This window comes from Gracilinanus agilis, chromosome 4, assembly GCF_016433145.1.
Source record: "Gracilinanus agilis isolate LMUSP501 chromosome 4, AgileGrace, whole genome shotgun sequence".
Taxonomy (NCBI): Eukaryota; Metazoa; Chordata; class Mammalia; order Didelphimorphia; family Didelphidae; genus Gracilinanus; species Gracilinanus agilis.
In genome coordinates this window covers 359,789,326-359,804,922 of record NC_058133.1, presented here as the reverse complement: position 1 = coordinate 359,804,922, position 15,597 = coordinate 359,789,326, and the positions used below count along the sequence as shown (strand labels likewise).

General features: G+C 50.6%; 2 protein-coding genes across 3 annotated transcripts in view; one reads left to right on the top strand and one right to left on the bottom strand.

Moving 5' to 3' along the window:
• MICAL1 (microtubule associated monooxygenase, calponin and LIM domain containing 1) overlaps positions 1-10,066 on the top strand; it is an 18,324-nt gene extending 8,258 nt beyond the window's left edge. Inside the window, exons 7-23 of the mRNA XM_044676689.1 lie at positions 583-698; positions 930-1,056; positions 1,217-1,301; positions 2,970-3,117; positions 3,484-3,674; positions 4,793-4,881; positions 5,166-5,207; positions 5,355-5,438; positions 5,937-6,093; positions 6,378-6,451; positions 7,388-7,646; positions 7,799-7,902; positions 8,594-8,707; positions 8,888-8,981; positions 9,158-9,257; positions 9,355-9,428; positions 9,771-10,066. Of these exons, the coding sequence (XP_044532624.1) occupies positions 583-698; positions 930-1,056; positions 1,217-1,301; positions 2,970-3,117; positions 3,484-3,674; positions 4,793-4,881; positions 5,166-5,207; positions 5,355-5,438; positions 5,937-6,093; positions 6,378-6,451; positions 7,388-7,646; positions 7,799-7,902; positions 8,594-8,707; positions 8,888-8,981; positions 9,158-9,257; positions 9,355-9,428; positions 9,771-9,919 (2,007 nt within the window). The 3' untranslated portion in view covers positions 9,920-10,066. The remainder of the gene's footprint in view (positions 1-582; positions 699-929; positions 1,057-1,216; positions 1,302-2,969; positions 3,118-3,483; positions 3,675-4,792; positions 4,882-5,165; positions 5,208-5,354; positions 5,439-5,936; positions 6,094-6,377; positions 6,452-7,387; positions 7,647-7,798; positions 7,903-8,593; positions 8,708-8,887; positions 8,982-9,157; positions 9,258-9,354; positions 9,429-9,770) is intronic.
• Positions 10,067-10,147: 81 nt separating this feature from the next.
• On the bottom strand, positions 10,148-15,443 carry SMPD2 (sphingomyelin phosphodiesterase 2). 2 transcript variants are annotated; one of them, XM_044676690.1, is made up of 11 exons: positions 15,246-15,443; positions 15,026-15,138; positions 13,363-13,459; positions 13,175-13,251; positions 12,758-12,851; positions 11,840-11,929; positions 11,538-11,620; positions 11,215-11,347; positions 10,983-11,087; positions 10,662-10,827; positions 10,148-10,555 (listed from the first exon to the last, which is right to left on the bottom strand). In XM_044676690.1, exons 2-11 carry the CDS (start codon positions 15,079-15,081, stop codon positions 10,164-10,166), a joined length of 1,293 nt encoding a protein of 430 aa, XP_044532625.1. In that variant the 5' UTR covers positions 15,082-15,138; positions 15,246-15,443; the 3' UTR covers positions 10,148-10,163. The 2 variants fall into 2 exon arrangements, with proteins under 2 accessions (XP_044532625.1, XP_044532626.1); XM_044676691.1 differs by having other exon boundaries at positions 15,300-15,443.
• Between the last annotated feature and the right edge of the window lie 154 nt (positions 15,444-15,597).

Sequence of the window (15,597 nt, the reverse complement as noted above, 5' to 3'; positions counted from 1 at the left end):
GGGGAGGGGGCCTGGGCAGGGCTGCCTAGTGGAGGGGAGGGGGCCTGGGCAGGGCCGCCTGGTGGAGGGGAGGGGGCAGTGGAAGGACCACCTGGTGGAGGGGAAGGGACCTGGGGAGGACCACTTGGTGGAGGGGAGGGGGCCTGGGCAGGGCTGCCTGGTAGAGGTAGCAGTGGAAAGACCACCTGGTGGAGGTGAGGGGGCCTGGGGAGGGCTGCCTAGTGGAGGGGAGAAGGCCTGGGGAGGGCCACCTGGTGGAGGTGAGGGGGCCTGGGCAGAGCCACTTGGTAGAGGTGAGGGGGCAGTGAAAGGACCATCTGGTGGAGGGAAAGGGACCTGGGGAGGGCCACCTGGTGGAGGTGAGGGGGCCTGGGGAGGGCTGCCTGGTGGAGGGGAAGACAGGGGGCAGAGTGCCTAGTGCCTAGTCAGGGAAGGGAAAAAATGCTCCCTCTGGTTCTTAGGATTTGTCACTCTTTGAAAAGAGTTGGATGTATGGAGGGAATGTGGAGGGCATGGCTGCCCCATCCACCCACCCAGCCTCTGTGTACTCTGTTGTGTCTTGTTACTTCAATGTTCCTCCAGCCCTTTTGGCCGTTGGGCACTGGTGTGGCACGTGGGTTCTTAGCAGCCTTCGACGCAGCCTGGACCGTGAAGCTGTGGGCAAAGGGTACTCAGCCCCTGGAGGTTCTGGCGGAGAGGTGAGAGACAGGGCGAAGGACCACATTGGGGGAGGAGGAAGTGGAGAGGGTACCAGAGTCTGCCGTAAGAGATGGTAGGATAGAGGCAGTGGGTGTGGAGTTTCCAGTGAATGGAGACTGGTAGAGAGACAGCAGTGACGAGGATGAGGGAAGCCCACCAGCCTCCTCCATCCTCATCATTCTGGTCCACCACCAACACCCCTCTTCCCTACACCCCTTTCTTCCCTCCAGGGAGAGCTTGTACCAGCTCCTCTCACAGACCTCCCCCGAAAATATGCACCGCAACATAGCCCAGTACACCCTAGACCCAGCTTCTCGCTACCCCAACTTGAACCTCCGTTCTGTGACTCCCCAACAGGTCAGTCATTCCCCCACCCCTCCTTTCCCATCACCTTCCGGTCCTCTAGTGAAGATCGATCCGAGTTCCAGGTGGACTGAGCTGTGAACAAAAAGGATCTAGGCTGACCTGGCTTGGTGGAGTAAAGAAGGAGTCTGTAATGAGCAGGGTTTACTCCTAGGTACGGGATCTTTATGATGTTGAGGCCAAGGAACTGGAGAGGAGGAGATCTGACAAGACGGATTCTAAAAAGCTACCCACCCCTGGTGAGTGGGCTCTGCCCCCTCTGTCTACCTCTGGGTAGCCTCTAGAGCCCCATGCTCTTGCCCCTACCTCAACCCCTGGGTGATCTACCCCATTCCGAAGAATGGTAAGTGGCCCTACAAAACACTGTGACCCAGATTCCTTACCCTATCTCTCTTAAGAAACAACCCCTTGAGACAGCTAGGTGCCACAGTGGTTAGAGCATCAGGCCTCCAGTTGAGAGAATATGGGTTCAAATCTGGTCTCAGACACTTCCTAGAGGTATGATCCTGGGCAAGTCACTTAACCCCAGTTGCCTGGCCCTTCTACTCTTCTGCCTTTTAATAATACTTGGTATTGATTCTAAAATGGAAGGTAAGGAAAGAAAAAGAAGGAAAGAGAGAGAGTAGGAAGGAAGGAAGGGAAGGAAGGTAGGAAGGGAGGGAAGGAGGGAGGGAAGGAAGGAAAGAAGGAAGGAAGGAGGGAGAGAGGGAAAGAAGAGAGGAAGGAGAGAGAGAGAAGGGGGGAAGGAAGGAAGGAAGGAAGGAAGGAAGGAAGGAAGGAAGGAAGGAAGGAAGGAAGGAAGGAAGGGCACCTCTTCCCAGACACACACACACACACACACACACACACACACACATATAAATAATCCCTTTCCTTCTTTAAACCATCTTCCCTCCTTCGTTTTCTTTCCACATCCTGATGCCCTGTGTGCCCATCCAAGTTAGCAGTTGCCCCTAATAGACCCTAAATTAAATCTTTCCTGTCCCTTTTCTTTCCCCATCATCAGTGGTAAAGGTTTTTTTTTTTTTAACCCTTAACTTCTGTGTATTGGCTCATAGGTGGAAGAGTGGTAAGGGTGGGCAATGGGGGTCAAGTGACTTGCCCAGGGTCACACAGCTGGGAAGTGTCTGAGGCCAGATTTGAACCTAGGGCCTCCCGTCTCTAGTCCTGACTCTCAATCCACTGAGCTACCCAGCTGCCCCAGGAGTAAAGGTTTTAGCTAGTCCAAGTAGCAAAGGCAGTTCAAAGAGATGGAGATTCTTGCCCTCTTTGTACCTTAGTTCCTCATTTGTTACTAGGAAAGTGGTCCAAACTCTATGAGGTGGGTCCTTTGCCTGCCCCAGGGAACACTCCTGGCAGTTTTTGCCATTGCTAATAATGCTATTGATGCTATTGAAGGGGATGGAGGGGGGGGAGAGAGAATGAGAGAGAGTTGGAATAAAAATACTAGTGAATTGTGAATTGGGTGTCAGAGGACCTGATTTTAATGTGTGAAAAATAGTGAAAATGATAACAATAATAACAGCTAGCATTTATATGGTGCTTTATAGTTTTCAAATCATCACAGCTAGTAAGTGTCTGAGTCAGGGTTCAAACACAGGTTCTGCCATCTCCAAGTTCAATGATGTCTCTAGGATACCAGCTAGCTGCCTGGGAATGACTATGAACAAAACACCTACTCTGTGCCTCAGTTTTGTCATCTGTAAACTGGAAAACAAGTAAAGGAGCAGCATTTGTAAAACCAAGTGCTGCAGGGCTGCTAGGTGGCTCAATGAATTGAGAACCAAGCCTGGAGACAAGAGGTCCTGGGTTCAAATGTGGCCTCTGCAGTCCCCAGTGCTTGGATCTTGTAGACCCTTGTCAGGGGTGATCTCTGGGAGCACAGAGGACCTTCTCCTTCCTTCCAGGACTGGTGGGCACCCAGGAGGAGCTGCTTCTCTGGTGCCAGAAGCAGACAGCTGGATACCCTGGGGTCCAGGTCACTGACTTCTCGTCCTCTTGGGCCGACGGTCAGGCACTTTGTGCCTTGATTCATCGGCTCCGACCCAATCTGCTGTGAGTGACAGGGTGAGGGCCAGTCATGGGGGACTAGAAAGTGTGAAGGAATTGGTGAAGAACTGCTATGAACTCCTGGGGACAATTGAGCCCCCTCCCACTGCCCCATTCGATTCAATTCAGCCTGGAATTGGTGTCAGTAACTCATCTGAAGGCTGCCCAACACAGGGAAGAGTTCCTCTGCTCACCCCTTGCCCCTTCCCTTCTTTGCTGGTGTGACCCCCAGCTCATGTTGTCCCTCCTTGCCCCCAGCCCATCGCCTTCACCCAAACTCCTGCCCTTTCTCTCCCTTCTCCTGTCCCATTGCGTGCCTTGGGGACTCCACACCCTCACTGTCGCTGCCTTCTCTTTCACCCTTGTTCCTAGTGACTTGTCCACCGTGCGAGGGGCTGGCGCTCTGGAGACCACAGCCCGGGCGGTAAAGCTGGCCGAACAAGAGCTGGGCATCGCACCAGTGATCCCTCCCCAAGTGCTGGTGGCCGGAACTGATCCGCTGGGCCTCATTGCCTACCTCAGCCAATTCTACAGTACCTTCGGAAGGACTGCTCATAGCCCAGGTATCTCCAGCGGGCCATTTTATCTCCACCAGATCTCAGGATTGTTGTCTGTAAAATGGGGGCAATTATTCTTGCATAGCACTTTGTAAGCCTTAAATGACGGGGCGGCTAGTGACACAGTGGATAGTGTGCTGAGCCTAGAGTCAGGAAAACTCATCTTCCTGAGTTCAAATCTGGCCTCAGACATTTATTAGCTTTATGAACCTGGGCGAGTCACTTAACCCTGTTTGCCTCAGTTTCCTCATCTGTAAAATGAAGGAAATGACGAATCACTCTAATATTTTTGCCAAGAAAACCCCAAGTGGAGTTGTGAAGTGTCAGACACAACTAAAACAAATGAACCACAATAAACTTAAGTTGCCAATAAATATGAGCTAGTTTCACCCATCTTTAAGCCGCCAAATAGTCCTTTCACAGAGCCTGGCAGAATTAATGAAGATGATGATAGCAGCTAGCATTTATACAATGCTTTGGATTTGCAAAGCTCGGTGGATCCTTACAACCACCCTGGAAGTAGGTAGAATTATTATCTCTATTTTAATAGATTACTAAACTGAGGCAGACAGTGGTGAAATGACTTGCTTAGGATCACACAACTAGAAAGTGCCCGACTCCAGATTCTAATTCAGGTCTTCCTGAGTTGGAATCTAGCCCTCTCTTTACTGTAGCTGCCCTCTTGTAAAGAGATTTTGTTATTGTTTGTTTTGGGTTTTTTTTTTCCATCATGTCTGACTCTTTGTGACCTCATTTGGGATTTTCTTGGCAAAGACACTGGAATGGTTTGCCATTTCCTTCTCTTGCTCATTTTACAGATGAAGAAACTGAGGCAAATAGTGTACAGTGACTTGCCCAAAGTCACCCAGCTAATAAGTGTCTGAGGCCAGATTTGAATTGCTTTTCAAATTTGAAACTGCTCTTTTAAAGAAATATTATATTTTAAATATTTCTAAATAAAATTTCCTTTTAAAGGGACCCTTGAGGAGGAAAGGCAGAGTAGGGTATTAGGAGTGAACCTTCTTCTGACTTTTTCAGGGATCAGGACAGCAGGGCCAGGGTCCAGCTGGGATGGAGCCTGGATTCTCCATGCTGGTGGTCACAATGTCTGTCCTTCTCCTCAGGTCCGGTCACTCAGTTCTCTACTGGGACTGCCAACGCCGTCCTGTTCCTCAGCAAGCTGCAGAGGACACTGCAAAGGAACCGGTCCCAGGTTGGGATTATGGAAATGTGGTCTCTGCAGGGAGGGGGGCCCCTTAAAGTGAGCTGCCCTCTCCTCTTAGCTCCCATGTCAGGGAACTTCAAGTGGTTAGAACCTTACAGATCTGTGCCTTGCAAACCCCTTTTCTGTAAATGGGAAACCAAGGTGCAGGGAAGAGAAATGACTCATCCAGGTCACTCATTTGGGTGGGTTTGCCAAGGAAGGTAAAAGGATAAAAGGTACTGGGAAGGGAGAGAAGGGAAAGGTCAGTCCTAAGCCAGTGTGGATTTTTCCAGGAGAATGGAGAAGAGAGCAGTGGCAAGAAGCCTTGTATAGAAGTAAGTACTGGAAAAGGGCAATGACCGACCTCCCCTTTCTCCTCTGTCCTTTTTCAACCTTAACCTTTCCATTCACCATCCCTTCTTTCCTCTTATGATACCCAATCAGCCCTCTCTTCCTACCCTGATATCTAAATGGTCTTTTAGTCGGAGTCTAAGATGCCAAGTCCCACAGAACCCATCATCCTCCAGCCAGTGACGCCGTCAAACCCCCTGCCAGCGGACCAGGAGGTGAGAACTATGGCCTTGGGGGCAGGGTTGGAAAAACAAGGAAGATCTGTGGTGGCCCCAAAGTGAATAATGTGTGATGTGCAAAACTAATTGGGGAGCTAGGTGGCCCTGGAGATAGGTGCCAGGTTAGGAATCAGGAAGAGTCTTCTTCCTGAGTTCAAATCCAGCCTCAGACACTTACTGGCAGAGTAACCCTGGGCAAATCACTTCACCTTTTCTGCCTCAGTTTCCTCATCTGGAAAATGAGCTGGAGGAGGAAATGACAGGAGCACTCTAGTGTCTTTGCCAAGAAAACCCCAAATGAGATCACAAAGAGTCAAACATGACTGACATGACGAAACAACCATAGAATAGCATATATAAGGGCCCAGAGCAGATTGGGGCAGGGGGTGATCAGAGAGAAGTGGGGGGTTCCAGTTAATAGGAGAGTCTCAGGGCCAGGGCTGAATCTGTCACTCTTTGTCTTTGCTTTGTTCTTACTGCTTTCTCGGGAGGCAGGCAGAGGATGGCGACTCCTGTGCACTGTGTGGAGAGCGTCTCTACATCCTAGAGCGGATCTGTGCCGATGGCCGGTTCTTCCACCGAAGCTGCTTCCAGTGCCACAGCTGTGAGGCCCCACTGTGGCCAGAAGGCTACCGGCAGCACCCTGGGGATGGTGAGGGGATTACCAGGGAGCTGGAGGAACTGGGGCCCTAGGCCAGGATTCTGTTTCTTATGTGGAGAAACTGAGGTCCAGAAAGAAGAAGCTTTCCAATTATGAACCAAGTCAACCATGTTTCCATCTTGGTTTTTTTCTCAGTACCTTCTCTCCACCCTCTATGAAGACTCCCAAGTTTGGGGGGCCTTTAGGTTTCTGACCTCATGAGAATGCTGTGGAATGGGGTTGATAGAACCAAAATTCCATCAAGTCACTCCCCACACTTTTTTTCCAATCCTCAGGCCACTTCTATTGCCTCCTACACTTCCCTCAGTCTACCAACCTAAATGTGGATGATGGCACCCCCAAAGACCAGGTAAGAGTGGCAAGTCCCTCAGGGCAGGTGGGGGGTAATTATGGGTAAATGGATAAAGATTTCTTTTTCCCCCAACATAGTTTTTTATTTGGTTAAATATTTCCCAATTACATGTAAACATTTTTTTTTAACCCTTACCTTCCGTCTCAGAATCAATACTGTATATTGGTTCTAAGGCAGAAGAGCAATAAAGGGCTAGGCAATGGGGGTTAAGTGACTTGCCCAGGGTCACACAGCTAGGAAGTGTCAGAGGCCAGTTTGGGACCTCCCATCTCTAGGCCTGGCTCTCAACCCACTGAGCCACCCAGCTGCCTCCTTTTTAACATGTATTTTTTTAAAAAAATTTTGAATCCCAAATTCTCTCCCTCTTGCCTCTTCTTCCTTGAGAAGACAGGCAATTTGATATCAGTAATACATGTAAAGTCATACAAAATATATTTCCATATTAACCATGTTGCAAAAGAGAACACAGATGGCAGCGTGGTGGTATAGTGGGTAGAAAGCCAAGCCTAGTGTTGGGAGAACCTGCATTCAAATCTGGCTTCAGACTCTTCCTACCCATGTGACCCTGGTCACTTAACCCCAATTGTCTAGCCCTTTATTGCTCCTTGTCTTTGGAACCAATACTAAGGCAGAAGGTAAGAATTAAAAAAAAAAAAAAAAGTAAGTTAAAAAAAAGTACATTTCAATCTGCAAAAGAAAGAAAGTAAAAAAATCTGCTTCAGTCTGCAAAAGAAAGTTAAAAAGTCCGCTTCAGGCTGCAGAGATGATCAGCTCTTCCTGGAGGTGGATAGCATTTTGATGAACACTTTAGTGATGACTATATGAAAAGCTCTCAGCAGATTGTCCATCTTGGGGTCACTGAGGGCCAGGTTAATGCTTGCAAAGATCAAAGGCCAGTCCTGAATCAACCGCTATGCCTCTTGGCTCTTCTAGGAACCCTCCAGTAAGAATGAAGACAAGGAGGCCATGGCAGTGTCCCCCACAACACCCACAGCTTCCCAGGAGATGGAAGGTCCTTCCAAACTGCCTTCAAGAAAACTGATCAGACTCTCAAGCCCAGAGCGCCGATGGCTGTCATCCCTTAACTTCAATCCAGAGGCTGAGGTGGAGGGTCCCCCCAAACCTCCTCGAAGCTATTCTGCCTTGGCCCGCCAGGCCCTGGAGGACAGCTTTGGAGGCTGGGGAATACCTGGCAAGAAATTACCGCCTAACATCCTTTCTCCCCCACCAGGTACCTGGCTAATCCCAGTGGGGAAGGGCTGGAATTCCTAAAAGGGAGAAGCTCTGCAAGTCAAGATCTGAAGCTTTGTCTGCTCTTCCCCTATACAGAGCTCCTTAGCTCAGTTGCTTCAGCTATTGAGGAAGAGGAAGATAAGGATCCCTCCTCCAGTGAGGAAGAAGAAGAAGCAGTGGAAGAAGATCTGGTTTTAACATCCGCCGTAGAACAGGTGAGTGGAGAATAGTGATAGGAGGAACCCCAGCCAAGTATTCCATTCATTCTGCTCCCATGTAAGTGCCTCGCTTCACAACACAGAAACGAGACAGACAGCACATCTTTGCAATTTAGAGTCCTGGGAAGTTAGTTGTAGAGCATTTGGGTAGCACAGTGAATGAAACTGGAGTCAGGAGGACCTGGGTTCAAATTTTGTGATCCTGAGCAAGTCAATCCTCATAGCCCCTCTGTCTTAGACTTGATATTAAGGCAGAAGAGAGGGAGTTTGTGACATGATTTGCCAGGGACAACAGTCAGTACATGTCAGAAGCTAGACTTGAACTCAGGCCATCCTAATTTTGAAGCTGGCTCTTCTATCCCCTATCCCTACAGCCTCTGTGATGTTTTGTGGATCTATGAAAAAAGAATGAGACGTGGTTTTATTATAATATTTTATTTAATAATCTCAGCAGAAAGAGATTATCTTCTCATTCCTTTTGACTCTCAGGCTTCCCTACTAAGCCCCAATCCAAAAGTTCTCCCTCTCTCTTTTCCCAAAGTTCAGTCCAGTTCTTATACCCTCACCATCCCAAACTCTACCCTCCTCTTCCCTTATCCCTGTCTAAGAACCCATTTACCAGGAATATGTGGCATAGATCCTAGGCCTGCCCCCAGCCCCATTCCTGACCCACTTGACCCTGTCACAGACCCTGTTGAACATCGCCAAGAATTCAGGCACCATGGAGAAGTATCCAACATGGCGACAGACATTGCTTCGCAGAGCCAAAGAGGAAGAAATGAAAAGATTCTGCAAGGCCCAGGTGAGATCTAGATGGGACAAAGGAGAGGGAGGAGAGGGCTCAGGACCCTGAAAGAAATGGGGGCAGGAAGGGAACGGGTAGATTACATTCCTACTCAAGTCCTTGGGGTTTTGCCCGTCCCCCCCAGGCCTCACATCGGCTTTCCCATTGGTTCCATCTTTCCCATGTCTTTCATCCTAGGCTATTCAGCGGCGTCTTGATGAGATTGAAGCTACGCTTCGAGAACTGGAGGGAGAGGGCAAGAGGTTGGAGTTGGCCTTGAGGAGCCAGACTAGTGAGTGGAGGTCAGGGGGTGGGGGTGACCCAAGGATAATCTGCTGCATCCTCTGCCTGGCCCTTCCAGGCAAACTCTCCTCCTCATAACCCGGTCCACTTCTCCTGGGATGATCCTGTTTCTTGTCATTTCCCACCATGCTCTGTGTCTTCTAACCCCCTTGCTCCATAAAATAGGCTCTCCTGAACAGGAGAAGAAACTATGGGTGGAAAAACTACTTGACCTTGTTCGAAGGAAGAATGATTTGGTGGCAGAGGAAGCCGATCTCATGATCACGTAAGCACAGAGATGCTGGGGAGCTCTGGGGCTCTGGATCTGACCTAAGCAGTATGTGCATCTCTGGCTCTTCCTCTTCTTCTCAACCTCCATCTAGGGTCCAGGAGCTGGGCTTGGAAGAGAAGCAGTGGCAACTGGACCAGGAGCTGAGAAGCTACATGGATAGGAAAGGTGAGAAGGATTGGGGAAGAAGGCATCCCAAGGCAGGTGCTCCTTTCTGGCATTGAGCCAGTCTGATGAGGATTGTGAGGGTGGCAATGGTTCATGCCAACCTTCTCTAAGACCACCCTTTCTGGAGGCAGCTAGATGGCTCATGAGGTTGAGCCAAGCTTAGAGATGGGAAGTCCTGGGTTGAAAAGTGGCCTTAGACACTGCCTAGCTGTGTGACCCTGGGCAAGTCACTTAGTCCCCATCACCTAGCCCTTATTGCTCTTCTGCTTTGGAACTGACACATAGGACTGATTCTAAGATGGAAGGTAAGAGTTTTAAAAAGACCTCCCTTGCTCCTTTCAGAGACCCTGAAGACAGCCTCAGAGAAGCAGAAGGAAGAGCAGATGTTGAAGCAGTTGCTGGATGTGGTGAAGCAGAGAGATGCCCTGATCCGCTTCCGTGATGAGTGTCGGCTCAGTGAGCTGGCACAGGGGACTGGGGACCAGGGCTGAGAAGGGTCCCTGCTGCTTCTCTCCTGCCAGACTTCTCTGGGGTGTTAGCTGGGCCACAGCTCCGGAATCCACAGCATGGGCCCCGCTGGCTGGGCCCCGCACGATACCCGGCCAATGTTAACAATAAAAAAGGTCCACTGGGCACAAGATTTGGTGCTGTGCCTCCCACTTTACCCTCTAGATCGAGCTCCATCCCTTTCCCACCTTGAGTAAAAAGAGAGCCAAAGGTGCAGATAATAACTCTTTATTGTTTTACTTTGAATCTGACTGAGGTGCGGATAAGGGGAGGATTGGTGTAGAGCTCCACGACTTCAGGCTGAGCCTCTTTGGCCATTTCCATGGCCAGCTCGATCTCGGCCTGGGCTTCGTACAAGGCTTTACTTTCATGGAGAGACGTAAGGTACAGCGCCCCGGAGCCTATGAGCACTATCACACCCAGGACCATGAAGAGGGCCTCAGCGACCCAGGGGATGTCCTCGAACAGCATGGTCCCCACTCCCAGGAACAGCAGCAGCAGCCCCAGGCTCAGCAGGTGCCCAGTGGAATAGACCCACTGGCGGGCTCCGGCCAGGCCCAGCCCCATCTCTGTCCATGCCTCGTGCAGCACGTCCATCAACGAGGCCTGTGCTTCTGGGTCTGAAACCAAAGGGACATCCATCAGAGATGTACAAGGGAGGGGGAGGCTGGAGCAGACACCCTACTCCTGAGAAGACACCTCCTGAGAAGGCCAGGAGCAACTCACCTCGTGTGAAGTTACGTTTGTGCTCAATGGGAGCAGGCCGTATAGACAGGGTAGCCATGAGGGCCTCATGGTCAGAAAGGGGGAGGCTGTGGCCCGTCGTGTCATTAGGGCCGCTGCCGGTCGTGGTTGTGAGGGCATCACAGGTGATGTGGAACCCAGAAATGGCCTAGAGAATCAAGACCCAGAGATAAGGCCCTCAGAATCTTCTCCCCCGTTTTGTCTAGAAGGCCTGCCCCGCTGCAGATCCATCCCTGAGCCCCCAGATAACAGCCAGGGAGGAGGCCTGGGCAAAGTGAAGGGACCTGGGGATGGGAGCCCCACCTTGAAGAGGATGTAGTCGATGCGGACTCCTCTAGGGAAACTCTCCATCTCTTTAGAGCTGACGAAGCAGTTGTTGGGCACCATTGTACAGCCATCCTCACAGCCCTGAAGGAAGGGGGGTTCAGTGTTCAGAACCAGGGTAAGGCCGGCTCAGGGAGGGGAGAAGCACAGTCACAACCAGGAAGAGAACCCCGGCTCCAGAGGAGAGGGGGATGTGGGACAAAGCACTCACCTGGAAGTCTTGGGTCTCAAGGTAGGAATCATCCAGGCCTATCCACTCCCTTATGAGGCGGTAGCCTATGTCCCCCGGGTGGGAGTTGAGGTCCCCAGACAACAAAACCACATCGGCCCTTCTGGAAGTATGGCTAGGAAAACCCATGTGGTGAGAAGCAGGAGCCCTCCCGCCTCTCCCCTGCAGCTCAGAGCCCGCTGTGAACCCTCCCCGGAGCACCCCGTCCTGCCTCAGGGTCCCAGCACCCCCATTAGCCCAGCCCTCTCTGTGCTCCACCCCTGCTTCCCCTATCTTGCTCAGTCCAAGTACCACAGCTCACACACTGGATGAACTGAGCCAGTTCCCAGGCCTGGGCCACACGATGGGCAAGGTAGGAGTCATGTTCTCGATTGTACTCGGCATGGAGCTGAGGACCAGAGAGAGGGGCCATGGCTAGCTCTCCTTTGTGCTCTTGGGAGGGTAGGAAATATGGGGAAACGGGGAGAACCCTCCCCATGAGCCTTCCAAGAAACTTGTGGGACCCTTTCCTCCCTGGGCCTCTGGGTCACTGAACCTGCCCCGGAGAGCTGGGCACAGCATCCCAGGAGCAGAGTTCATGGCTGCCCTGTCCTGGGCTGGTACTCACGTGGGTGACGTAGACATTGACTAGTATTCCACAGATCTCCAGGACTACCATGCCAACAGCTTTCCCACAGAACCAGTCGCCGTGTTGTAGCTGGGGGGAGGAGGAGCAGAAAAGACGAAGACCAACTTCATCTCAGGCTTGGTCCCGTTCTCCCCCAAAAGACACAAGCTGAGAGCTGCATGTTACGATTAGATTGGACCTGGAGTCCCTGGTTAGATTTCACAGGACCTGTCCCTATGATCTCAATGGAGTTCATTATCCTAGAGATAACTTAATCCGATGCTCTCATTTTATAAAGTGGAGAACTCTGAGGGAAAGAGGGATCAGCTGTAATAAGAGAAGAACCCACACCCAAACCCAGGTCTTGGAACTGAGTCTCTGTCCAACACTCCCTTCCATTACACCCAGTTGCTTTCTCCTTTCCTGTGAAGTCCCCTGCATCCACAAGTAAACTGCCCCCATCCTTCAATTGATATTGCCTGTCACAATTTCTCCCTAGTGGCATTTTCAAATAATACACTTGTGCTCTCTGAGCCAAGACTATTGGTCCATTCTTCCACTCCTGAGTTCACTCTCAGCCAACCAAGAGTAGCATGGTGGGTGGTCTTTTCATGGTTATATGTAATCAAATAACTAGATAATCAACTTTTACTCCCTCCCACCAAGAGACAAACAAGAAAATAAAAAAATTTAAGAATAATTCCCACCATTAAAAATTAGTATAGTTTAATCCAGCATACAGACTCACCTCCCCACCCCTAAGTTAAAATATACTGCAGAGGGAAGCAAAATAAGGGGTAGGAACATTTTAAGGGGCTTGCCTAGAGCCACAAAAACTATTTTGGCTGCTCTCTGAGCACCAAACTTGGGAATAGTGGTGGGAAAGGTAAAGACACATCCAACAGAAAGGAAGCTTACCTTGTAGGGATAACCATTGAGGCTGAAAGTATGTAGGAAGATTTCCTGAATTGGATGTTTGGAGAAGACACAGAGGCCACTACCGATGAATCCGCTGAAAGCCACATCCTACTCAATGATCAAGGAAAAGAGGCCCCATCCCCATTCCTACCCACTTCTTCCTTTATTGCTAGAATATTGTGCCCATTACACCCCCTGGGTGAAATCTTAAGGCCTGTGCTTGGTGGTGGAGTGGGAAGACAGATGATGATATGGCCTGATAAGAGAGCAGAGATGAGCTAGAGCAGAGAACATTCTTTCTCATTCCCTTCCTCCCACACTAAAAGGAAAGCAAAGCTGGAAGGAGGAGAAAAAAGGGGGCAGGAAGGAAAGAGTACACTAGGGAGCCCCAGGGTCCCAGAGGGCTTGGCTTCTTACCTTCGGAAATAGTGGGCCCACGTATAGTTGGGCAGTAGTTTCTGTCTCAGTGATTCGAAGTCCCGTTCACTCCACACCTGAGGATGACAGGATAATGGCTGCAGCTGCACAGTAGGCCCTAGCTTAGGGCAGTGTTCTCCAGCCCTTCAGGTTCCCTGATCCCTTCCCTTCAACCATCTCAAGCATACCTCCTGTAACAGGGCCAAGTCAAAGTTTTTCTGGTTCAGTAGGTCCCCCAGATGCTGCATCCTGACCTGTCGATGCTTGCTCATGTAGGGAATAGCCCTGAAATGGATAAGAACATGATTGTGAACTGGCAGCTTTTAGTCTTTTTCTCTTGTGTGGTGGCTCATTTTCCCCAAAATGGCTCAAGCTGAGAGCAACGTATTAAGGTTAGATCTCAGACTTGGAGTCCATGGATAGATTTTAAAAGGTCTTGAACTTGGATGGGAGGGGGAGAAATCATCTTTATTTTCACAAACCTCTAACTGAAATACAGCTATTTCCTTCAATTATTAAAAACTACGATCACTTCCTAGCAGTGTGGCTTGGGGCAAGTCTTAAATACCTCCCCCCTACCCCCCATTGCCTAGTCCTTACTGTTCTTCTGCCTTCATAGTATTGATTCTGAAATGGAAGGTAAGAGTTTAAAAAAAATTATTTAACACTATAGAAGAACCAGAATTTAATAATACCCCAAAGGACCAAGATGTGTCAATTGCTCCAGTACAATTTTTTATCCATAAGGCAAAGAAAATGGAGATAGCAGGGTAAAAAAAAATTTTTTTATTTCCAAGTGAAATGATCTTTTTTTTTTTAAAGGTTTAACAACAGGATTCCAAGAAGGAGTCCCTAGGCTTCACCAGACTGTCAAAGAGGTCCAATGTCTGAAGAACAAAAATCATGTCCAAGGCTCTGTTACTATTACTATGGCTAAGCACTCCTGCTCACCTCTCCCTGGAAATGTATGTGTATGTGGGTGGGTGGGTGGGGAGTGTGGAGACTGGACGTCATCTTTGAAGGACAGCAACCTACCTCCCTCCCACCCCCATCCAGGTTTTTGCATTGCGCAGAGAAAATGGACATCCATCAGTCGGGTCCTCCTATGCCCCAACCCCATTTTCTTCCATCCAGACTTTTGCATTGTGCCCCCCATCTCACATACCCCATCCAGGCTTTTGTCTCATCAAGAGATAATGGATATACATCTGTCATGTTCCTATGCTCTCCCACCCGCCTAACCACCCCCACCCCAATCAAATTGTAAAATATACACCTATATGCCCCTATATCACTGCCCCCTCTCCTGGTTTTTGCATCAAGCAGACACAAAGGATATACATCTTGTCAGGCTTTCCGATGTACCCCCACCCCACCAGGTTTTTGCAACGGAGACAAAGGATTTACATCTGTCAGGTTCTCTCCCCCCTCCCTCCCCTTTTCTCCCTCCCAACTCCATCCAGGCTTTTGTACTGAGCAGAGTTAAAGGATTTATATCTTTCTCGGATTCTCCTATTCCATCCCTCCCCCAGCCTTCCCCCCAACTCATCACACCTCCCATCCTCATCCAGGCTTTCCGACAGAGACAAAGGATGCACATCTGTCAGGTCTCCCCCCTCCCCCCAATCCAGGCTTTTGCACCTTGTAGAGAAAAAAAGGATTTGCATCTGTCAGGTTTTCCTACCCTCCCCCCCTCCAACCTTTTGCAAAATCTCATAGAGACCAAGAATATGCATCTATCAGGTCTTCCTATGAGCCGCCCCTCCCCCCCCCATCTAGGTTTTTGCAACTCGAAGAAAGACAATGGACATCTATCATTTTATCCTCCCCGCACTCCCACTGGTTCCTCACCAGCAGTTGAGGTTGAAGACCTTCAAAGACACGGAAGAGCCGGACTCCGACTCCATGGTTGGCAGGACCCCCGCTGCTTAGGACAGCGACTTCGGGCAGGGACCTGGCCAAGCCTGTGGAGGAAGGGGCGGTCAGCGGTCCACAGGTGCTTCCCCCCCCTTACACACAAACATCCACACACACTCACTCTTTTCCCGCAGGACCCTCCCCTCCCCCATACCGCTTTTAAATGACCGAAGCGTCCACCCAAGCCTGTTTTACTAGGTGGAGTGACCTCTGGCAGCTCCTAGACTAGATGCAGCACGGCACTCGCTGCGGGGCGGGGAGAGGAATCTGGGTAGGAGTCCTCGAGCCGCCTTCCGTCTCGCTCGGAACCCGCACCGGGTGCCTGGTCCGGGCCGCGCTGAGTTGCCGCAGACTGGTGGGAGGGGGTGGGGGCGTGGAGGAGGAGACGTCGGCGGGCGTGCGGGAGGGGGGCGCCCCCAGCCCAGCCCCCGAGAGGGAGGAACCAAGAGCTCGAGCCCCAGGCTCCCCCCCCTCTCCCCCCCCCGCCAACCAGGGGCCCTCGCGCT

What these genes read in the sequence shown, in the direction of transcription:
- SMPD2 (XM_044676690.1), bottom strand. Translation starts at nt 15,081, where the DNA reads ATGGAGTCGGAGTCCGGCTCTTCCGTGTCTTTGAAGGTCTTCAACCTC. An exon ending in TGGGCCCACTATTTCCGAAG is followed by an intron (nt 12,852 to 13,174) that starts GTAAGAAGCCAA and finishes TGTGGCTTTCAG; the next exon opens with CGGATTCATCGGTAGTGGCC. An exon ending in TCAATGGTTATCCCTACAAG is followed by an intron (nt 11,930 to 12,757) that starts GTAAGCTTCCTT and finishes TCCTCCCCCCAG; the next exon opens with CTACAACACGGCGACTGGTT.